At 51.9% G+C, this 17,178-nt stretch overlaps 1 protein-coding gene and 1 long non-coding RNA gene across 5 annotated transcripts in view; one reads left to right on the forward strand and one right to left on the reverse strand.

Annotated features, from left to right (window-relative positions):
* Nucleotides 1-215: 215 nt before the first annotated feature.
* The window catches only part of IGDCC4 (immunoglobulin superfamily DCC subclass member 4), a 40,581-nt gene continuing 23,618 nt past the window's right edge, over nt 216-17,178 (forward strand). For 2 of the 4 annotated variants that reach the window (XM_060618247.3, XM_060618248.3), the window contains exons 1-3: nt 216-471; nt 9,664-10,008; nt 10,685-10,826. In XM_060618247.3, coding sequence (XP_060474230.1) covers nt 402-471; nt 9,664-10,008; nt 10,685-10,826 — 557 coding nt within the window. In that variant the 5' untranslated portion in view covers nt 216-401. The remainder of the gene's footprint in view (nt 472-9,663; nt 10,009-10,684; nt 10,827-17,178) is intronic. The other 2 variants (XM_060618244.3, XM_060618246.3) reach the window with 2 other exon arrangements.
* On the reverse strand, nt 2,720-7,245 carry LOC144616712 (uncharacterized). Its single transcript, XR_013556327.2, has 2 exons — nt 6,787-7,245; nt 2,720-2,970 (listed from the first exon to the last, which is right to left on the reverse strand). It is a non-coding gene; the product is annotated as an uncharacterized LOC144616712 (long non-coding RNA).

Consider the following 17,178-nt stretch of genomic DNA (forward strand, 5'->3'; position numbering starts at 1 on the left):
GACTCAGAGACAGGGAGACCAAGAGACAAACAGACCCAGAAACAAGCGGCCCAACTGGGGCCCAAGGCGACCCAGAGACCCCGGCAGAGCAGAGCCCCGCGCGGAGCAGGGTCACGGAGCGCGGGGCCGGGGTCCCCGGCGGGCCCTGCGGCCGCACTCGCTGGGCGCCCCCGCCCCGGCTGTTCGCCCAAGATGGCGATGGAGGGGCGGGCGAGGCGGCGGCAGCCCGGGCCCCCGCGCCGGCCCCCGCTCGGGCCCGGGCCCCCGAGGCCGCGCCCCCGCCCGCGGCGCCGCGCCTCCCCGGGCCACTGACGCCCGGCGCGCCCTCCCCCGGCGGCGGCGGCCGAGGCGCGGGGAGGCGGTGGCGGCGGCGGCGGCGGCGGCGGCCCGAGCCGGGCCCCATGGCGCGGGGGGACGCTGGCCGCGGCGGCGGGCTCGTCGCGCTGACCTTCTGCCTGCTGGCCGCGCGCGGTAAGGGCGGGCGCCGCGGCAGTGGCGGGAGCGGCTGCGGCGTGTCGGTGCGCCCGCGCCCCGGGCTGCGCCTGGCCGTGGGGCTGGCGTGCGTCCCGGGTCCCGAACGAGTGCGGGGCCGCAGGGCGCGGGCGGCCCGTCCCGGTGCCGGTGATGCCTGTGCTTGGGGGGCTGCGGGCTGCGGCCGGGGGGGCGTCTGCGGCACGGACTTGGCCGCAGGGGGTGTGTGTCCTTGCTTTGCGGAGTCTGGAGTGTGTGAGTGTGAGTGTGTGAGTGTGAGGGTGTGCGCGCGCGCGTTCAGAGGGTGGGGACGGGGGGCTTCTGCGGGCGTACGTGTCCGCAGTGCGTGTCACAGTCGCGGCGTGGCATCGCGGGGCCGCGGCTGCGGCGTTGGTGGCTTGCGCCGGGCGGGCTCTCCTTGCCCGCGCGTGTCGTGGGTTGAGAGTGTGTGAAAGAGGGGTGTTGGGGGGTGTGTATCTGCACCTCCATTTGTGTCCAGATTGTGTGTAATTGTGTTTACGGGGCTGAGCTAATATTTGGCCTTGGCTTTTGGGGAGTGTCCTTGCCCGTGGTGGGGGGGACAGGGCAGGCGATTCCGGACTGAGCGAGGACGGAGGTGATAAAACACTCAACTTTGCCCAGTGGGTGTGGTCCCTGGGGCTGGTTGGGGCGGTGTGTGTGTGGGGGGGACAGTTAGCTTTGCTCCCCCAACCCGTGGCTCGGAGTGGACGGGGGGAGGGGGGCAGGAAACCAGTTGCTTTCGTGGACTTGTCCAACACTCGCTCTCGTGATGGGACGCGTGTCACTCCTGCCCCACCCACCAGGGGCAGGTCAGGGAAGCGTTGACCAGGTCAACAAGGCCTCCTCCAGCTCCCCCCCACCCCACCACTTCTGTGCGGGGTGGGGGTGGGGTAAGGGTCAGAGTTGTCCACACTGGAGAAAGGGCTGGGGCTGGGGTGACGGAATCCCAGTGCTCTGTGCCTAGGGCTCCTTCTTCCACCCTAGTCCTCTTGCTTTCCGTGTTGTGTGCGTTTGGGGGACGGCCCAGGGGGAAGGTAGGTGGCAGAGCTGGGGAGGGGGATGGGCTGCCCGCTTTGTTCGCCTAGTTCTTGCCTTCCCTGGCGAGGGGGGAGCTGAGGATGTGTCCGGGGCGAGTCGGGGAGGGACTTAGAGGTGGGGGTGGGGAGGGGGATTTCTCTCCAGCTGCTTCGGCTTTCCAGAGAGACTCAGCCAGGCCACGTGGGAGGGAGGCTGGGACGGCGGAGGGAGGCAGGGACCGCGGAGGAACCTTGGTCTGGCCGGCCCCAGGCCCATCTCCAGGAAACCCAAACAGCGGGTGGGAAAGTGCCCGGAAAGGCTCGGACCCCTTCTCTCCCCACAAAGACACGCCCCTCTCCAGCCCTGGCTCGGAACCCGGGATTGTCAGGTGAAGGGGGCGGGGAAGTGCGGGAGAGGCCTCCGTCCTCCGGGAGCCCAGGGGATTAAGGAATAGTTGTGCCGACTCTCTTACGCTCTTCCAAGAGCTCCAGGAACCGGCTCTGGGTCACCCAGCAAAGCGGGATGAGGGCTGGGAGCTGCGCTCGATCGTTACGGTATATCTGTGGGGCCTCCTGCAAGGGGTTCAGTTTGCCTGGGAGACCTGGCCTCTCCCTGCTCTTGAGTGCACAAGGCTGGGGCAGGGCCCAGCTGGGGCTCCCTTGGCAGCAGTGTGCATGGCCAAAACAACGAGGCTACTGGCCCTCAGTCCCAAACTCTTTGAGTGCGCAAAGCTTAACAGGCCTAGGGACACTCCTGTAGGGTTCTGACTAGCCACCCTGATCTGGACCGAGGTCATTCATTCATTCATTCATTCTACAAATATTTACTGAGCACCCTTTTTGACTAGCATGTGCTTGGTGCCTAGCATATAGGAAATAAAGGAGGCAGACCTGGTCCCTGGTGCAGAGCTTGCTGTCTGGTGGAGGGAGACTGACATGACGGGTAGTCTGGAAAGGTCAGTAAAGCTTCCTCCAGGAAGTGATGAATAATAGAGCTCCATGCAGAGGGTCAGTTAGCCCTGTAAAAGGAGAGTGATGATGGGCAAAGTTTTCCAGAGTGAACTGCCCATGTAAGTGCTCAGAGTGACTTCGTTTAGAACACTGAATGAAGCTAAGCCTGGCAGGAGAGGAGAGCACAGGGATGAGAATGGGGCAGGATGGAGTGGGATGGGGGGGGTGGGGTTGGTACCACAAGTGTCAAGAGAGAAGGCTGAAGATGGGGGCTGGGCCCAGCTCCTGAAGGACTTTATAAGTCCCACCAAGGTTTCTGGCCTGAGAGCCTGCCTGAGCCCTTGGCAAGTTTTAAAATCAGCTATGCATCAGCTCCTGCAGCCAGTGTGGAGAATCGGTCGGTTGGGCGGGACTGGAAGCAGGAAGCTCCAGCTTCTTGGGAGGCTGTTGTAGTAATCCAGAAGAGAGGATGGAGGCAACCGGCGTAGTGGCAGTTGGTGTGGCCAGGCTTCTAGAGATATTTAGAAAGGAGAATTAGTAGGATCTGAAGATAGATTGAGTTTGCAGGGGGTGAGGGAGAGGGAAGTAAAAAAATAATAGATGCTTCAGCAACCTCAACATGGCAGAGCGAAGGGGCTGGTGTCCCCCAACACGGCTCCAGTCAAGGATTGGAACTGGGGAGACTTATAGGAATGGGGCTTCTGTCTGGGGGTGGTGGGAGAATGCTGAGTGCAAGAAGTGGGGCTCTCCCTTCCACCCAATCAAAATTTGGGGAGTGGGGATGCCACAGGTCAGTAATAAGAAGGCTCCAGGAACCTGAGAGCTGCTTTCTCTGCCCCATCTCTTTCTCAGCCCGGAGACACCGAGGTCCACCTCCCTTCCATTGGGGTGGCCCTCTCTGACCCCATATCGAGGTTAGGAACGAGGTCAAACAAGTTCCTCTTAATAGTGAGTTTTCTCCAGAATTTCTCCATACCTTCATCGGTCCTTTATGAACTTTCAGGGCCCAATTCATCATACATTATGTGTAAAATAGCAGTTCCTTTCTTTTCTTCTAAAGGTACCTCTTTCATGTTAAGCTATCTCACAAGTAGAGTAAATGGCAGCACTGAAGGGAATTTAGAAGTAATTTTAGCACGAACCCATTTTCCAGACGAGAAAGCTGAGTGACTTCCCAAAGCTGCATGGATAGGGACTGAGCTGGGGCTGGAACTAGTCTCCTGGCTCTTGGAGCCACATTTTCCCTGGGTTTGGTACACACATACCCAAGTTCAGTTTCTCTGCACCCCTTCCCCCTCACATGAGAAGTTACCCACTTTGGGCTTGACCTCCCTCAGTTGGTGTGTCTGAGTCTGGGCTCTGGAATTCACCCTTCTCCATTCATCCCTACCCGCTGCCTCCTGTTTGGCCTCCACTGTTTCTGAGGTACAGCAACCAGACTTGACACAGAATTCCAGATGCAGAACAGATGTCATTGCCAGGTGGGCTTTGGGGCTCCCAGCCCCCTGGAGTGTGCGGAGAGGGGAGGAGTAAGAGCAGCTCTGATGGGGGAGGAAGCCAGCCCTAGCCTGGTTGGAGGAGGGTGATGGGAGCTGGGGTTGGGAGGAAAATCAAAGAGCTAATGTTCTGGCCCTGACATGCAGAGAAATAGAATCGAGCTGGGCTGTTGGCTACCTCACTGCTGAGGCTGACGCTGAGGCATCCTCTGGATTTGAGGCGCTTTGGAGTCATTGAGGTCAGGGAAGCAGAGGCTCAGTAAGCTCTCTTTCAGGTGCAGACCTGAGTATGTAAGCTGGTGCAGAGCCAAGACTTCTGGATGGTTCCCATAAGAGACTTACTAGCTTGTCACATAGTCTGGAGGAGAGAGTTCCAGCAAGTGATCAGAGCATACAGGGAGAGAAAGGCGGGCACAGGAGAAATATTTTTAATCATATGAGCCATACAGCAGGAGAACTGGTAAGGTAGTGAGCTCCCCAGTGATTGTAATGTTTAAGTACAGAGTTTCTTTCAGTGTGAGTTTGCTTTTCTGTCTCTGTGCTTTCTAAGCATTTTGTTAAGTGTCTACTAGATGCCACATAGGCAGTTTTCCACATACATCATTCACTTCATGTCCAGACTTTAAAGGAGTTCCTATAATTTTTACAGATAAGGAAAGTGAAGCTTAGAAAAGCATGATGGGGCTGTGTCTCCACATGTCCCCTTGTCTGTTCAAGGAATATTTATTGAGCACCTAGTATGTACCAGGCACTGTTTCAGGTACCAGGGATCTAGAAAGCTGCCGAGGACATGATTCTGAGCTTGTTGCCTCGTTGGGGAGAAAGAAAGTAAAAACTCTAGAGTGATAACTGCAATGACCAAGGTGCTCAGGATCCTATGGGGCAGAAAAGAGGCAACAACATCAGAACCAGGGATAGCATGGCTGTCGTAAGGAGAGGGAGCAGCAGGAACAACATATGGAATAGCAGTGTGCTTTCAGAGAGCTGAAAGCGGTTTGATGGGGATAGAGGGTCACAGGGAATGGGAGGGAGGCAGGAGCTGACTGTGGCTTTACTGTCAGGTCCACTGAGGCCGGGCCTCTCAGGATCACAGATGAAGGGAACTGTGTGCCCATCCTTGTGTCCCAGGCCACTGTCCCAAGCTCTCCTTTCAGCTGTTGGTGGGAGGGGTTTAGTGTGTTTGTAAGGGAAGCCACCAAGGTTGGGGGGGTGGGGGGTGGGGAAGGAAGTTTCTGGAAGACACTGACTTGGGTCTCCTAGGAAAAGACATAACAGCATCATGGAGAACCGGCCCCACACTGAACACAAGATGTAAATCTGTTGGGCCCCGAAATTCAAAAGTGACAAGGCATTGATGTTTGTGGCAAGTTCTTGGCTTCCTGGAGGAGACATCTAGGCTTGGTTTCCCTCCCCCACCCTCTGGCCCCTTTCCTGAGAGTTCACGGGGAAATGGAACCCTGGCTCACACCTGGCCCCCACTAACCGCACAAAACAGCATTGAGCTGGCTCTGAGACTCGGAAGCGAATCTCCTTTCTGTCTGGGTTCTAATTGGCCTCACAAAATCTAATTTATCCTGCAAGTGGGTAAAATAACCTGTTAGAAGAAGGAGATCGAGAGATGACCTCAGGGTTCCCAAGCATAGGAGCTCTGTGTCTCTGGTAGGGTCTCACCAAGGAAGCTGAGGAGAAGGAATTGTGGCAGAGGAGCCCCCATCGAGGCACAAAGCTGGTGGGCAGCAAGCGTCCACTGTGAATGCCCCAGTCCTGAGAGGGATAGCTGAGAAAGACTCATGGGAAGGGCTTTGGGGGTCAGCCATGACAGTGGCTGGGGGTGGCAGGAAAGGGGTGGCCAAGAAGCCACCGGACAAACAAGGTCCACTCCTCAGAGAGTCGCTTTTATGAAGCGATTTGGTGGTATAGGGACCAAGTTTATGTGAAAAGAAGCATTGCTATGTAATGGAGCACAATGCAAAATTCGCCACAGGTTTAAAAATCAAAACATTTGGGGGCAGTCAGCAAGCCTCCTGAGCGTGCTGTCCTCTGCTTCTGGCAGAATTTTGGCGAACATGAGAAAAGTGGAGACTCTTCCTTTTCAGGCTGGGGAAACTGAGGCTGGAAGGAGTAAAAGTAGTGGGCCCAAGGTCATGTAACAAATGACCCAGGACCTTGACTCCGGACCAAGGCTTGTCCCCACCACCCTCCCCATCCAACACCCTGGTGTCCGTCTAGGCAAGAGGAAGGATGGGTAAGGGACCCGCAAGCGGCTATGTGATGTAAAGCATAAAAAGCTTCTGTCCGAGGAGGCAGGGCCAGCTTCATGCATGGCTGGCGCCTGAGCTGAACCCCTGGGGATGCATGTCCTGGGCACAGAAATTGGGTTGGGCACTGAGGCAGAGAGAACCCTCATATTCAAAGGCAACTGTCTCTTCAGTGCTGGGTTCAGCCCCCAAAGGTCAAAGGACATTTCCCCTACTGTCTTCCGGAGAGATGAGACACCCCATCCCCTCCACCTTTCTGGGCCTCAGCTTCCCCACTTATAAAATGAGGCATCTCTGGGGTGCCTGGGTGGCTCAGTCGGTTCAGCGGCCGACTTCGGCTCAGGTCATGATCTCGCAGTCCGTGAGTTCGGGCCCCGCGTCGGGCTCTGTGCTGCCAGCTCAGAGCCTGGAGCCTGTTTCGGATTCTGTGTCTCCCTCTCTCTGACCCTCCCCCGTTCATGCTCTGTCTCTCTCTGTCTCAAAAATAAATAAACGTTAAAAAAAAAAATTTTAAAAAAAAATAAAAAAAAAATAAAATGAGGCATCTCAAGCTTCAAAGACATTTCCACCAACCTGGGCCAGGGTGGGCTGGTTCCCTCCTCATCTACATCCCTGTTGGTTTCCCTGTTCTACCTTGCTGGGTGCTTGGCTCCTCAGAGGTGGCGAAGCCAGACATCTGCTGATCCATGAATATTCAGGAAGGGAATCGGAGCCTCCTCTGGGCTCCCCAGCCAGCCACCGGCCTCTCTGGCTGCCGTCCTGCCCGCCAGAGCCCAGGCTGCTGACATACCCAGCAGCTGCTCAGGCCCCAACTGTTCACATTGTTTGTTCAGCGCGGCAGGGGATTTTCCAGGCCCCGGACGTGCTTTGGGGGGCGGGGAGGCTGCCGCAGGGCTCAGGGATTCGTGTCATGTGGGGCTTTTCTCCCTTGAAACTCAAACTGACTGCTCAGCGGCTGGAACCCGGCAATTGGAAGCCACTGGGCTGAGAGCCCGGGCTTGTCTTCCCCCTACCCTATGTTTGAATCATAGAATCTAGGACTTTAGAGGTAGAAGGGACTGGCTGTTAAGAACTGTAATTAACATTTGTGCAGTTTTTTTTTTTAAAGTAACATCTTTCATTAAAAAAAAAAAAACAACCACGCAAACATTTGTACAGTTTATAAAGAGCCTGTAAAGAATGAGCTCCCCTTCCTTGATTGATGCGCCGACACCCATCATCTTGTTTACTCCTCACAGGCTTGGTCATATGGGCTTCATTTTACAGATCTGGAAACTAAGGCCCAGAGAGGTTAAGGGGCTTGTCACACAGCTGGTAGGCAGAGCAGCAAGACTGAAAACTACATCTTTGGCCCCAAGGTCAAATGCTCTTTCCACCACAGCAAATAGCCCAAAGTGATGTCAAGGCCAGTCTGGTTTCTCCAGTCTGGATGGAAACCGGGTGAGGACGAGGGCTGCCTGTCCCTGCACTCACTAGTGATGCTGAGGCTGGTTGTGCGATTGGAGGTGCCAGCAGAGCCTTTCTGATGAATTAAGAAAGGCAGAGACCCGGGGCGTCTCCCTCTCTCTCTCTGCCCCTCCCCCACTCATGCTCTGTCTGTCTCTCTTGCTCTCAAAAAATGAGTTAACATTTAAAAAATTAAAAAAAAAAAAGAAAAAGGCAGAGGCCCTGTTCAGGCCCCATTGGTGTCAGAGCCCTGGCTTCTGCCCTGGCTTCCTTACTCAGCCAGTTGGGACTTGTCTTTGCCCCTCAGTCTTATTTTGCTCTAGGAGTGATGGGAAGAGAGCCTGGAGACAGACAGGGGTTCTAAGTATGGACATCTATATGTCCAGGTTATGACAAGTATGGCAGAAACTGGGGCACATATGTTCAGGTGTGGAAGGTTGTGTCTACGGTCTGTATGTGTGCCCAAATGGTGTTCTATATGTTCGGGAATAGGTTTATCCACGTATGACTCTTCACTGAATAATCCTAAAGTCTTAGAATCTCAGACATCACCTGCTAGCTACGTTTGAGTAAATGAAAGTCCAGAAGAAGTGACTGGCCCGAGGCCACACAGCTAGACTGTGACAGACCCAGGTCTAGAACTTGAGGGTTGCCTGATTCCCAAGCCATTTGGCTTTCTGCATGCCCTCATGTGGCTATCAGCCCAGACCTGCTCTGTACTAAGTATGTGCCATTGTACTCATCTTTGTCCTCGGTCCATTCTCAGATGTGCCGTTGTGCCTGTAAGCAAAGTGTCAGGCCTGAGGATAAGAAGGGACCTTGGGTCATTGAGCTTGTATGGGATGGGGAGGTAGCAGGTCGACCTTCTGGTCAACACAACTGGGAAAACCAAGCATTTCTCTATGAATAACTATTACTGGGCCTTGTTGAAATGGTAGTTAAGATGATAAACATTGGCCTTTGTGTATTTTTGCCTTGACCCTGGGATGACATTCCCCTCCCCCAATTCCCCCCTAGTCCTCCCTTTGTGGCAGGGGCCGTGTTGGAGCTACAGGCTCTTCTGGGGCTCCTGGGGATGGGCTCTGGCTTGCTGCATGACCAAGGGGAACTGAGATGTAGGGAGGAGTGCTTAGCCTCTCCTGTCACTGGGACAGAAGTGGGTTGGGTGATAGTGGTCAAGATGATCTGTAAGGTTCCAGGGAGGAGTGACATTTCCGAGGGCCATTTCTGTGCCAGGCCAGGCACTGTGTTCCTTTTCCACACCTTGTCCCACTTAATGCTCCCAACAGCCCTATGAGGAAGGGGTTACTGTGTACTTTTTTTATTGAGATGAAATCCACATAGCACAGATTTCACCGTCTAGAGTGTACAAGTCAGTGGTCTTTCTGATGTTCACAGGTTTGCACGACCATCACCACTGGCTAATACCAGAACATTCTCATCACCCAAAAAAAGAAACATCATATCCTTTTGCCATGGTTCCTCATTCTTCCCTCTCCTTAGCCCCCGGCAGCCATTCATCTACTTTCTGTCTTTGTGGATTTGCCCATTCTGGACATTTCCTAGAAATGAGATTGTATAATATGTAGCATTTTTGCGACTGGCTTCTTTCACTTAGCAGAAAGTTTTTAAAGTTCATCCAGGTAGCAGATAGCGGTATTTTCATTTCTTTTGATGGCTGAGGAATATATTTAGCCACTCATCAGGTGCTGGGCATTTGGGTTGTTTCTCCTTTTCACCTATTATGAAGAATGTTGCTGTGAACTGTGTTTTTTGGCTGATGAAGAAATTGAGCAGCCAGGGAAGGTGGGCGCGGAGAAGGGCGGCAGACTGCCCAAGATCACAGGTGATGGGGCGGAGCCAAGGATCTGGATGCAGATCTCTCTATGGGACCTCTTCTTCCACGAGCTGCCCCAGCCCCTGGGCAGGTGACCGAGGATCTGGAGGCTGTGGAATGCGGGAGGACCCACACTAACAGCCCTGGTCCTTGCCCTCTCTGTGCAGGTGAACTGCCGTGGCCCCCGGAGACAACAGTGGAGCTGAGTTGTGGGGCAGGGCCACTGCAAGTGATCCTGGGCCCAGAGCAAGCTGCAGTGCTGGACTGTGGTCTGGGGGCTTCCGGACCCCCCACCAGCATCACGTGGAGCAAGGATGGAGGCTCTCTGCCTGAGCACGACCACCTGCGCCTGCTACCAAATGGCTCCTTATGGCTGTCTCAGCCGCTAGCACCTGATAGCAGTGACGAGGCGAGCCCTGGGAACTCAGAGCTCATTGAGGGCAACTATTCCTGCCTGGCCCATGGTCCCCTTGGAGCGGTGGCCAGCCAGGCCGCAGTGGTCAAGCTCGCCAGTAAGTGCCTGCAACCGGGGGCTGAACTGAGACCCGGGAGGCCTGGGGTGCGGGCAGTGTGGTCCCCATTAGCTCCTTGCACAAAGGCCTATCTCTTGAGCTCGCTCCACTTTCCCTCTGCTCAGTAGGTCCTTTCCTGGTGTGGCTGCCTTTCCCCCCGCCTCACCCCTTTCCTTCCTCCTCCTTTTCTTTCCCTTTGAGTTTGAGAGTCTAGAGTTGTGCTCTCCTCCAGGAAGCCCTTCAGAAAGGCTTGTAAGAGTGGGGGGCACTGGAGCAGGTGGAGTACCTGGACAAGCCCCATCATCCAGCCCGGGTGGGGGGCGGTTCTCAAGAGACACAAGATCACCGTGAAGAAATTTTAGGCCAGAAGAAATGTGCATCTTACTGCAGTCTGGCCATGATGGTGATGTTAGGGGTTGGGGGGCAGTGCTTTGCGCTTCATTCTGACATGGCATCTGACCAGTAGTCTCCACTTCTTACCCCCCCCCCCCCCCGGCTGCCTCTTCAACTGTGTCTCTGTTGGCTGGCATTTGCTCTGCTTGTGTTTCTGTCACCTTGTACTTCTCTGTCTCTGTGTGTGCATGTGCGTGCCTGTGTGTGTTTCACTTTCTGTGCCCCCTGTCTTTTCTGGGCTCCTCTCCTGTCTCTGCCCACGCGTCTCTGTCCTCACCCCCAGCACTCGCAGGCTTCTCTCTGCACCCGGAGTCTCAGGTGGTGGAGGAGAACGGGACTGCTCGGTTTGAATGCCACATTGAAGGGCTGCCAGCACCTGTCATTACTTGGGAGAAGGACCAAGTGCCGGTGCCCGAGGAGCCTCGGTGAGTGTCCTATAGGGGAGTGGGCGGTGGGTAGGCCAGAGAGGGCTCTGGGATGTGTTCAGGAACTGGGATTCTTACAGCCACAGTGGCTCCATTTGCCTAAACTGGTTTAGGGGCCAACCACTGCCTGACTCTCAGCTCACATCCGGTCCCCGAGAGAAGTTGGGCAGAGTTTTTACTCCTTGCAAAGAATGCCACCCACTAAGCTGTGGAGCTTGGGTATGGCGTAGTGATAGAGCCCTTCAGAGCATATCTAGCCCAAGCACTTGCCTTACTGAAAAGGAGATTGAGGGCCACAGAGGAGCAGAGGCTGGTCCTAAGACTTGATCCCTACTGTGGCCTCCTGGCTAGGCCCAGATGTACATGCAGCACGAGCAGAGAGCACGAGGCTCATTTGCTTCTGTGGACTCTGAGTTGGTCTCATGACACGGTTGTCACCCCATGGATTCTTACATCTTTGGAAATGCAGCTCCAAGACCTTTCCCAGTCACCCTACGGTCCTCTGCCTACATCTCTCTGGCTGTAGTTACCAGCTCACTTTCTCCTTCTCTCCTGGTGGAGGTGGGGCTCCTTGGCCTCAGAAACACTGGTTTCCAGGTCTCTCTGCCCTGGGACTAATCTGTCTTGAGTGTTGAGTTGTCCCAGCTGCTCTGACTTTTGTTCACATCTAGGTAAGGGGTACAGGTATAGGAGAAACTTCCATTTGGTAGAAGGGCCACAGGGCATATTCCTGCAACAGAAGTGAGGGAGGAAGAAGGGCAGGAGGTCAAGCTGCTGATTCAGGTGGTTGCTTAGCCTGATCCTCCTCACAGAGGCCCTTCACACTCAGCTTCATTCTCCCCACCCATGAAACTAAAAAAATAAATAAATGAAAGAGTTAGATTAGATCATCGTTCTTTGTAAAACAATAGTCACTAAAGGTGCTTCTCGAAAAAAAGTACTCCGTGGTCAAATAAGGCTGGGAAAACTACCTACAAATCCCCTTCTTGGAGCTGGCAAGGCTCTGACAAGTCCTGTATGGAAAATCCGTTAAACTTGTTGAACCAAGCACTTCATAGTCTCATCTGCCCACAGCCCCTCTTGCAGCAACCCTGTTAACATCCCATGAATGAGCATTCTAGGGAGTGACCTTGGAAATGCTGACCTGGCCTTTCTAGGGCTGACGTTTTAACTTCTGTGGCTTCCAAAATGTGGGCCCCTTGCTGCTGTGGGTCGGTGCTTCCTGAGAGTTGCTGGGCAAGAACCAAGTGAGGGCCTACTCTTTTTTTTTTTTTTTTAATTTTTTTTTTTAACGTTTATTTATTTTTGAGACAGAGCATGAACAGGGGAGGGGCAGAGAGAGAGGGAGACACAGAATCGGAAACAGGCTCCAGGCTCTGAGCTGTCAGCACAGAGCCCGACGCGGGGCTCAAACTCACGGACCGTGAGATCATGACCTGAGCTGAGGTCGGACGCTTAACCGACCAAGCCACCCAGGCGCTCCGTGAGGGCCTACTCTTGACAGCCACCAGAGAGTAGGAGAGAGCAGAGAAGTCTCCCCCTGTCAAAAGGCACAACAGGTACCCATTTAATGAGGGCTGTGTTTTCTCACTTAATTCTTCCCATCATCCTTCAAGGTAGATGTTTCTTATTTTCCATATTTTCCTCTACTTACTTTTAGTTTATATTCCTAGAAGATGCGTTTTTCATGTTCATGTAAGCAAAAAAGAAGAAACCCTTATCATCCATAGAAAGCCTCTGTTAGTTTCGATGTCTGTCCTCTGGAATTTTCCCCTATATGTTTAGAAATACCCTCTTTTAAAATGTGGATTATACTGTACATACTGGGGTTTTTTGTTTGTTTGTTTTAAGTAAACTCTATACCCAACGTGGGGTTCAAACTCACAACCCCAAGATCAAGAGCTGCGTGCTCTACCTACTGACCCAGCCAGGCCCCCCCATACTGGATTTTTTGCTCAATCACCTTTTTTTCCAAAACAAAAATAGAATTATAGCGCAACTTTTACTTTTTTTAAATTTAGCACATCACGAACATCCTCCCAGGTCTATACATATGGCTACGGCAGATAGTATTATTTGGATCGTTAAACAAGAGACCTAAGGATCAGAGGCAGAAGTAACTTGGCCCAGGGGCACCTGGGTGGCTCATTCGGTTAAGCGTCCAACTTTGGCTCAGGTCATGATCTCGTGGCTCGTGAGTTTGAGCCCCGCGTCAGGCTCTGTGCTGACAGCTCGGAGCCTGGAGCCTGCTTTGGATTCTGTGTCTCCCTCACTCTCTCTTACCCTCCCCTGCTTTTGCTCTCTCTCTCAAAAATAAATAAACATTTTAAAAAAAGAAGTAACTTGGCCCAGGTCACACAGCTAGTACACAGAGTGTGGGATGCTAGAGACTTGGCATGAATGACACACAAGCCACCTGTGATTTGGTGGTTGGGGTGGGGAGGCTGCGGGGTCTGAAGAAGTTCATGCTACAGATGGGCTTAAAGGTCGGGTGGTCCAACTGTGGCTCCGAGCAGAGAAGTTACTCTCCCAAAGTTTCTCAGCAAATAGTAGGGCTCCCTTGCCTCCCAGCATCTAGTCCGGGCATCACCCTATGAAGCCGCAGGCCTCTTCTAGGAGTATGGAGCTGCCAGTTCCTGGGCCCTGAGAGTGTTTGCCCCCAAGTTCTCTGAAAAGTGATCCTCATCTATAAATAAGCCAGGCTCACATGTCCCAGCACATTGTGTAGGGGGAATAAAGAAATGTCTAAAACAGCAACTTGATTGTGCCCAAGGTATGTATTTTTACACATGCCCAGATATAGCACATGTACAAATATGCTATTCATAAACTCAGCCCAGGGTGTGAAGGAGCCCGTATGCCTCGGTGTAGGGTGTGCGCGTGTGCAGTTAATCAACACACTCTGTCAAGGTATATGTACATATGTTTGGAACTGATGGCGAAGACTAGACCCTGAGGCAGTTCCCTGGTACTTATACTAATTTCTAACAATAGGGGATCATTTTCCTTCCACGGCAACCAGTAATCAATGAGAGCAATGTTTCCCAAATCCCAGGCTTTCACAAACCCCCCTTATAATTTTGGCCATCCCTAAACCATTTATTCAATCGCGTACTCAATACATGTCTTTAAACCAACCCTCTTTTGTAACTTTAACACGAATTGAAAAGGAGCATTATTTCCCCACAGTAAAAAGGAAAACCAGCAACACTTGACATAAATAGAAGGTAGCCATAAAAATAAATACATAACCACTGGAATAAAAAATGTGTGTCTGTGTCTGGAGCCACATGAAATAATTTTGTTATCACCATTCACACTTGAAAAACGTGGCACCGCCTGGTTAAGCATCCGATTTCAGCTCAGGTCATTATCTTGAAGTTCACAAGTTCAAGCCCCATGTCGGGCTCTGTGCTGAGAGCTCAGAGCCTGGAGCCTGCTTCAGATTCTGTGTGTGTGTGTGTGTGTATGTGTGTGTGTGTGTGTGTGTGTGTGTGTGTCTGCCCCTCCTCTGCTCACACTCTTGTCTCTCTCTCAAAAATAAACATTTAAATACACAAATAAATAAATAAAACATGACACTAATGGACCTCAATACCTTAGGATCCCTAGTCCAGTCTCCTGCCCTACCCATCTCCCAGTGCCCAGGGTGTCTGTCAACCTCAAGTGACCCTTGGCCAGTGTCCTTTTTCTCTAGGTGGATCTCTGAAGGGCTCAGGGTCGGGGCTCCTTGGCCCTTATGAAATTCAGAGCAGCTATGTCATTTCTACTATGTTCTTTTTGTTATTGTTAAGTAATCTCTACACCCAACGTGGGGCTCCAACTCATGACCCGGAGATCAAGAGTCCCATGCTCTACCGACTAAGCCACCCAGGTGTCCCTCTACTGTATTTTTAAATCCCTGGTTCCAAGTAGCCTTTCGGAGGTGGGGCAGCAGGCTTAAGCTCAGGCTTGGAAAGAGAATGATCCTTTCCTTTTGGAGAGAGGTTGCTTTTCATTCTGTAAGTAGCTATTTTTATTTGAAATTTGAATTGATTTTAAAATAATAAAACATAAAGGGACACCTGGGTGGCTCAAGCAGTTAAGCGTCTGATTTCGGCACAAGTCATGATCTCACAGTTCGTGAGTTCTAGCACCACATCGGACTTGGCCGTCAGCGCGGAGCCTGCTTTGGATCCTCTGTCCCCCTCTCTCTCTGCCCCTCCCCCACTGTTCTCTTTCTCTCTCTCTCTCTGTCTCTCAAAATAAATAAATAAACTTAAAAAAATAAAATGAAATAATAAAACATACCAATTTAATGGAAAAAAGTCATCCACCAACTGAACACAGACAGTTGTTACTATTGTGATTATTCCCTCCCGGTCTTTCAAAATATGGGTATAGTTTCTATCATTGTAAGTATGTGTTTAGAATTTGTGATTCAATAGATAATATTTTTAATGTGAGATGATAACACATTAGAGTCAGGGTTGGGAAGGAGGCAGGACAGAATTATTTAACCCATTTTTCAGATGAGAAAGCTGAGGCCCAGACATATGATATCACTTGGTAAAGTCACATATGCTGGAACGAGTTCTCCCCACTATGTCACAGCTGCTTCTATGTTAGAGCTTGGAGTTTTGAAACAAAGTGTACAAGGGCACATGTTTTTCCCAATTGAAATTTTTAAAAGTTTTATATTTCCAAACTAATAAATATTCAAAATTTTCATTTTTTAATTTTTTTAATGTTTATTTATTTTAGAGAGAGAGACAGAGACAGACAGAACGTGAGCAGGGAAGGGGCAGAGAGAGAGGGAGACAGAATCCGGAGCAGGCTCCAGGCTCTCAGCTGTCAGCACAGAGCCCAACGTGGGGCTTGAACTCACAAACCTTGAGATCATGACCTGAGCCTAAGTCAGATGTGTAACCGACTGAGCTACTCAGGCGCACCCCCCAAATTTTTTTTTAAAACACAACAAATAAGAATTTCCAGTAATCACACTGCCAGAGAAAAATCTCCTTGAATGATGTTAAGCTTCACCATCCTTGACTTTTTCTGAGCATATCCTAACATATCATTTATCTGTTTTCCAAAAATAGAACTGCTTCCTAAAAACACTGTTTTGTGACTTTTCCCCCCACTAACCAAAATATCTTGCATATACTTCCAAGGACAGAAAAAGATTTTAACAAAACAGAAAAGATTTTAGATGAACACAAAAGTGGTTCCATCCAGCTTTTGCTGGCTGCAGTGACAGCACCACATGTGAGGAAAGATATCCCTTCTTTCCTTCCTTCCTCCCTCCCTCCCTCTGTTTTCCTCCCTCTCCCTTCCTCCCTCCCCGCTCCTTCCTTCTTCCCTTCCTTCCTTCCTTCCTTCCTTCTTCCTTTGTTCCCATACATAAATAAGGAAATGTTACTTGTCCAAGGAGGTATTGGCTCTTGGGTACATGAAGCACAATTTCCGTGGAAAGCCTTGGAAACTTTGGGGTTAGGAAACGTGAACTGGTCTGGCAGAAACCCTGCAGGCAAGTTCAGCTAGCTAGAGTGAAGGAAGAGGAAGGATCTTGGAGGCAGAGTATATTAAGTGGAGGAAACCTGGACAGGGATAGAGGTCTTGTTTCCCATGGGTTCTGCTTGTCCTTCCCCACTGGTCCTTTCCCATCAAATTTTCCTGGCCTAGGATTTTACCTCCAACTACCCTTTGCCTCCATGTCCCTTTTCCCCTGCTGGCCCCAGCACTGACATGGGCAGCTGCTGGAGCTGAGGGTAAGATACTGGGGCAGAGGTGGGCTTACCCATGGGAGGGAGTAAAGCAGGTTTATGTTTTTTCTCTAAGTCTTTGGGCCATAGTAGGTCTCTAGGCCTGTGGCCAGAGTTTTCTCCCAATACCCTGAGCCAGTCCCCCTCTCCTGTGTTTAGATTTTTTCATAGCCCATTTTCCAGTGAGCCAAGGGACCTTCATCAACCACACTGCTGCCCCACTCCCTCTCTAACTTTGGCCCAGTCTACATCGGGGGACCAGCGCCATTTGCTCTATGGAGAAACTAGGACTCTCAACCTTGAGCTGACCCTTCAAGGATCACGGTTGGAGGATTCAGGAAGACACATTCCCCTGCTACTTGGGCCAGAGCCCATTCTGCCTACCACATCCCCAGACCCATGGACACTGCCTTGCCCGGATTGCATTATCTCTCAAGCAAGGTCTCTGAGCCTTTCTAATCTGAGTGGCTTTTCAGCCTCTAACCAAGAGGGCAGAGAACACCCCCTTCATCCATTACCCCTCGTAAGTAATGTATGCATTGACTGGGGCTTGCTAGGGACCTTGTCCCTTCCACGGGTATTCTCAACCATTTAATGGCTGGTGAGAC

Source organism: Panthera onca, chromosome B3 (assembly GCF_046562875.1).
Source record: "Panthera onca isolate mPanOnc1 chromosome B3, mPanOnc1 haplotype 2, whole genome shotgun sequence".
NCBI classification, from domain to species: Eukaryota; Metazoa; Chordata; class Mammalia; order Carnivora; family Felidae; genus Panthera; species Panthera onca.